Source organism: Schistocerca piceifrons, chromosome 8, assembly GCF_021461385.2.
Source record: "Schistocerca piceifrons isolate TAMUIC-IGC-003096 chromosome 8, iqSchPice1.1, whole genome shotgun sequence".
Taxonomy (NCBI): domain Eukaryota; kingdom Metazoa; phylum Arthropoda; class Insecta; order Orthoptera; family Acrididae; genus Schistocerca; species Schistocerca piceifrons.
Genome location: NC_060145.1, coordinates 251,599,594 through 251,605,729, shown reverse-complemented (window position 1 = coordinate 251,605,729; position 6,136 = coordinate 251,599,594). Strand labels below are relative to the sequence as shown.

At 36.6% G+C, this 6,136-nt stretch overlaps 1 protein-coding gene across 1 annotated transcript; it reads right to left on the bottom strand.

Annotated features, from left to right (window-relative positions):
• Positions 1 to 3,527: 3,527 nt before the first annotated feature.
• On the bottom strand, positions 3,528 to 4,663 carry LOC124712537 (Golgi-associated PDZ and coiled-coil motif-containing protein-like). The gene is made up of 3 exons (XM_047242847.1): positions 4,559 to 4,663; positions 3,920 to 4,047; positions 3,528 to 3,647 (listed from the first exon to the last, which is right to left on the bottom strand). Exons 1-3 carry the CDS (start codon positions 4,644 to 4,646, stop codon positions 3,552 to 3,554), a joined length of 312 nt encoding a protein of 103 aa, XP_047098803.1. The 5' UTR covers positions 4,647 to 4,663; the 3' UTR covers positions 3,528 to 3,551.
• Between the last annotated feature and the right edge of the window lie 1,473 nt (positions 4,664 to 6,136).

Sequence of the window (6,136 nt, the reverse complement as noted above, 5' to 3'; positions counted from 1 at the left end):
GAAAATAGGGAAAAAATCTATTTTATGATCTGAAGACTGCAATGGCCTAACTGGTAATTGTGAAATGTACAATTTATGTGATCATGACAGACTTTTGCAGACAAAGCGAATTTGCTTAGAACAGTGATGTAACAGCTGTAACACAGGGTGTCTCTGTAACGCTCCACAACTGCCAAATCAATTAACTCAAATCCTTATATATCAATATTTCCACACACTGAGTAGAATAAAACTTCATTAAACTGACTTTTTGGGTGAACAGGGAAATCTTAAATATTATAAGTTTCCTTGTCTGATGAGTTATATCATTAGCAGAGTCTGAGCATGTGAATGTTTTCCTAAAACTATCTTGTCTGCACTTGTGAATTCCAGGCAGTAAAAAATTAAGTTATGTTGGATGGCTATTGGAAATGAAATAAGTGGCAAAGTAGTACACATCTTGCTTCACAGTGATTAAAGAAGTGTTACCTAAGTGAACATTGTTTTTCCCCACCTAGTGCTCACTGGGTGAATGTGGTAGTTAATTTTAAATGAATTCATACAGTTAATGAAACTTCCATGGGGAAAATATCTACAAGGATGGCACCATTAGAATTTACAGATGCTTGAGCAACCATCTGCACAAAATTTGTGTAGTGAAGCCACAGACTGTTCTGGCTGCCCTTTTCTACACTGAGTATACTCCTTATGAATGTAATGAGTTTCACCAAAGTATGATCTCGTACAATGTGATATAATGGAAGTACAACAAGTAAACAAGTTTTCACACTTTAGTGAGAGAGAAACCGGTGAGTATTCATACTGTAAAGAAAATAGCTTTTAGGTTTTGTACAGGATCCTTAATACTTTCAAGAGATCTTTCATCAACTGCCACCATAAGATTTTATTTGAACTTACTGAATATTATTTGATACCCCTGTGACCAAATTTTGCTTCTATGTGAGTTCCGTGTCAGAAACTGTACACACTTGTAGATATACCCTGATCTGTTTCCACTGCCTACAACTTATTCATTTACATTTTCATCAACATGTAACCTCTAGAACCCATTTTTTTCTTTTTTCAAGCTTATCTTTTCTCAGGTAAACAACAATACTTGTAATTTATACAAAAAGCAACAATTCTGTGAGCAAGGGCAGGCCAAGTAACCCTTACTGAATGGTGGACTATGCTTCAAAATTACACAGATACATGACACTATTTTTCAAAAAGTCTCTGCAGACAATGGTCAGAATGTTCTAGCAATCCTACAGTACCTCAACAACAGAAGTCCACTCTTTGTGTATTGATGAGTTGAAATGATTAGAATAATACAAACATCCAGTTACCCAAGTGCAGAAAATATCCAATCTGGCTGGAACTGAACCTGTGACCCTGCATTTTAGAGACAGCAACACTAGCCACTAGACCCCAAGCTATGGACATGCAGTGAGGGAAAGAGGAAGACACAATTCCAAACTACTTTTTTTATTTGAATTGTTTCACTTTACCTATAGTCACTTAAACTTTTAAGTCCCTAGCGATAAAGAAGCATTTCTGGTGTGAATTTCCAGATTAACATAAGTTGCTAAAAAGCGCGTAATAAGTTAGAAGCCTCAATCTTTGGATTAATTGAAGCATTTGACAATGCTTCATCAACCCACAACAAAAGCGTCACCTTTCAACCACCCCAACATGTCAAGTTATGCTCGAGATCATCCTGTCAACACATCCTACAGTTCAGAAACTAATATAGATGTAAAACAATGTTGACATTATGTCTCAATCTGCTTGTACACATATGGTTCTACTCGTCACACCATTATGTTGTGGGTCAAAGCCGTCATTAGGCACTGATAAGTTCAATTGATCCCAAATCTTCTACACCACACACACAATTAACATCTGCCTTTTCCGTTATTCTCCCAAAATACTGAGTGACTGAAGTAAATCAAAAGATAACCAACACTACTTGAAATTCACGTATTTTTTCCTGCTTTACATATTTCTATTTAATATTCTGAGGGTGTCAATAGTTTTCCAATACATATACAATAAAATAAAGTCTATGTAGTACTGATCTGGTAAAATGCGGCATGTGAAAGACGCACACTCATAATATACAGACAGTGACAAGTAATTTAGTAGAATATAAGGGGCATTCAAAAAGAAACGAGCCGGAGGCATAATTACAGAAACCAGTACCTGTACGTTAGAAGTATTGACCCTGGCTGTTGAGACACTTGTCCCACTGTGAAACAAGGCAGTGAATGGCTGTCGCATAAAATTCTCAGGGCTGCAATGTTAGCCAGTTCCACACATACAGCTGGACGTCGTTTCCGAGATGAATCGTTTGCCCCCTCAGAGACTTTTTAAGGGGACCAAAAATGGTGTAATCACGGGAGAGAGGTCCAGACTGTATGGAGGATGGCCGAGAATCTCCCATTTGAATTTCTGCAGGAGTGCCATGACTGTGTTGGCTTTATGAGGCTTTGCAATGTCATGGAGCAGAATGACCCCATGGGTGAGACTGCCTGGTCATTTTGATTTGATCGCGTGGCAAAGGGTGGTCAAGGTTTGCACGTAACGCTGGGCATTCAATGTTGGCCTGTGCTGCTGGAAGTGAATCAGAAGATTACGCCATTTTTGGTCCCCTTAAAAAGGCTCTGAGGGGCAAACGATTCACCTCTGACGATGACGTCCAGCTGTACATGCAGAACTGGTTAACATTGCAGCCCTGGAAATTTTATGAGACAGCCATTCGCTGCCTTGTGCCACAGCGGGAAAAGTGTCTCAACAGCCAGGGTCAATCACCATAGTAAGTCAGCTACAAATGTTCTTATGTGGTGCAAATGTTATTACATCAAATAATGTGACTATTATTTAGCTTAATCTGTAATGCATAAAAATTTTAATTGTTAGTAATTTCATTTCCAATGATCTATCACTCAGATTCTATGACACTGCTGAAATATTTGAAAATATTTCTTAGGCTGGGTGGTCCTACATTTTGATTTCATTTGCTTTCACAACTGATCAAAAACTATATCATACACATAACCCATTTTGAAGCTAGCAGAAAGTTAACCAATCTGCAAGCTATTGTATACAAAAGCAGCACTGCAGTCTCGCAACCACTTTGGGTTTCCAGATCAAATCATCAACAGTAAATCTGTGATTTTATTTAAATGCTTCCACTCTGTAAGAGGATACTAAAAGAATAGAAAGATACTACATAATTGAAATGTTGGAATGGCCTGTCTAGTCATTTCACAGGTGTGAGGGGGGGGGGGGGGGGGAAGAAAAATCAACTTTATGTTTAGCAGTGAGGTTTAAATTTAAAAATATTACCGGAAAGCATGACAAAAAGCCAATAAAAGCAGCACCTTAATTATTATATTGCCATTTATTTGTTTCATAATGTAATGTAAGACAGAGCATGATATGTAGCAAATTAATGCAAAATTATGGTGCAAATTGTACTGGTAAGTACAGTTTTGTTTTACCTTGCTACACGGTTTAATGGTTAATAAAACGAATCATACTGTGGTCAATATTCTTTATGCTCTACTTTAAATCTTCCTCTCTACTGCACAACGCCAACACGCTTTACTATTTATTTCATAACGTTCCAAACTGACCACTGAATTAACGAAGGACAACAATTCCTGTAAGGAGCAACATGAAATGCCTAAAAATTCAGCATCATAGTAACAGCGAAACACCAAAACGTTTAAATTCACCTACGCTTTACACGTAAGCGTACCGGAAAATAATAAAAGTTCATTAGGGTGGCAACGAATTTTTATTTACTTATTTTATTTTTTTTAAGTCTGCCTTCACAGTGAATGATCAAAACCCACAACAATGCGCAAGTGGCGAATAAAATCGCGCTGCCAAGGAAAAAGATCTGAGAATAGTGAGTGCAAATTTAACTCACCTCAACCTTGGCGCTGTTCTGAAAAATTGTTTGAGCTTTATGAGTCAGCTGTGCGAAACAGGAGCTCAGTGTTGCCATTTTCTGTCGCGCTGTATAAACAACATCAGGCTCTTCCGAATCAAATTCATCTGTAACAAAGAAAGATAGCATCACTCAAGTGTGAAGACAGTGAATCACGTAGACGTAAGTACTGCAGTAATATGTAGCCTTCGCATTAGACACTGGCCCGGCACCCGCTAACTGCACGAAATTTTTCAAAGCTATCCCTTCCCCTTTCCTGTCTCTTGCGAAATGAACGAAGGTGCCATCGACTGTTTTCAGTACCGGTACTTTATTATTTGTCTCTTCGGAAATTTTTCAAGAAAACACAAACGGGGTAAACATGAAATTATTTTAGCATGACAATGTAAGTTTGGGGAATGGCACTCCTGTGAAACTTCTAGGAAAGTGCATTATCAATTTACTGTTGTTTTCTGTGCATGACAATCGTTCAGTTCGTAGTAACAATCAACCTCAAAGCCTGTTGACACATCTGACAGGTGCTGTCAGTGCAACATTGCTTCCGATTGAAAATTATAGATTAATGTAGTCGCAAACCCGTAACATCTCTATACTTCATTGCGCACGTATAGCACGTACCGATTAATATTTCTAAATCCACAAATGCCTTGTCAAATTCTTTTTCTAGTATGTCAAGCCACCGAAAGCTTAAACCCGTTGCAGCCATGTTTTCGTTTTCAGAAAGTCACGTGACTACTGAAGCAACGTCGGCAAAGAGAACCACCGCACGACCACAGCTTCGCGCTAGCATTTGTTATACATATCCAGCTTCACCAACATACATTAACCAAAATATAATAGTATCTAATATGTACGCACCTCACGACGGATTGCCTTGTTATTTTTGCTGTGTGACTAACGATACATATGAAACTTTGCGCTTTACTTTAGAATCTTCTTTAAATACAAAATACTGGTGAATATTTGTTGCCTTAATAAGTACTTTATTGTAGTAGAAGCAGTTACTATTCATCCATAGATCTATTTTTACAAGATTATAAGATATGTCAAAGTATTTACAAGTTTCGACCAATTTTAAATAAGCTACTTCGTATACACAAACATTTACAGACTTCCAGTTACAGACAATCATTATATTTACTACTGGTGTACAATACTTCTTTTACAAATAACTCATTAAATAATGTAATGCCACAATGTTCACTCATATCTCACTAGTAATAATAATAATAATAATAATAATAATAATAATTTTATTGTCATTCGGCCATTACAGCAGTAGACGTCATATACATACTAAAATACAATTAATAGTTTGAAAGAAACAACAGGTTTGTTGTTAACATTATAGTATTATATTACAGTGATAAATTCTCTTATATCATAGAATGGGTGGAGGACTAGCCAGACATGAATTGTTGTTTGAATAATTGTTCAGGTAATTCTTGAACAGATTGAGGAAGATTATTAAATAATTTGTACCCCATGATTTTATAGCTGTTGATTGTCTTTGACAATCTGTGGTAAGGAATATAGAGGCACCTACTCCTTCATGTATTGTGGCTATGTACATTTTCTCTGGTTTTTGTTTCTGGTAATTTCTTCTTTGTATAAATTAGAACATTGTATATGTACAAGTTTATAAAGGTCATGATTTTCTGTTCACAGAACAATGGTTTACAGTGTGCCTTATATGCAGAACCAGTAATTATCCAAATAGCTTTTTTTTTCAGTATTAATATGTCACATACACAGCTAGAGTTCCCCACAAAATAATTCCATATGTTATTATACTTTGAAAGAATGAAAAATAGGATGCTCTAACATATTTTTCAGGAACACAATCCATAAGTCGCCTTAACAGGTAAATAACTCTTGACAACTTACCACTAATATATTGTACATGTTGACCCCAAGATAATTTGTCATCTATGTATACCCCCAAAATTTGACATTACTTGGATCATCTGACAGAAGCTTGTCTCTAAGACTACAAACCATCTGCTGTGTTTTGTTTTCATTCAGCAGGAATCCATTTGCCTTGAACCAATAGGATGCTTGGTCAATTGTCTTTGCTGCACAAGTTTTAAGGCTATTGAAATCATCACTAGCATGAAGAAATGTTGTATCATCTGCATACAACACAGTGGTGGACTTGATAAATAGCGGCAGATCATTTATCATTATCAGGAACAA

Excerpts from the sequence above, each read along its gene's own strand:
- LOC124712537 (XM_047242847.1), bottom strand. The coding sequence starts at position 4,646 with ATGGCTGCAACGGGTTTAAGCTTTCGGTGGCTTGACATACTAGAAAAA. Across the intron at positions 4,048-4,558 it reads GGATTTAGAAATATTAATCG|ATGAATTTGATTCGGAAGAG; the intron begins GTACGTGCTATA and ends TCTTTGTTACAG. Across the intron at positions 3,648-3,919 it reads AGAACAGCGCCAAGGTTGAG|GAATTGTTGTCCTTCGTTAA; the intron begins GTGAGTTAAATT and ends TGCTCCTTACAG.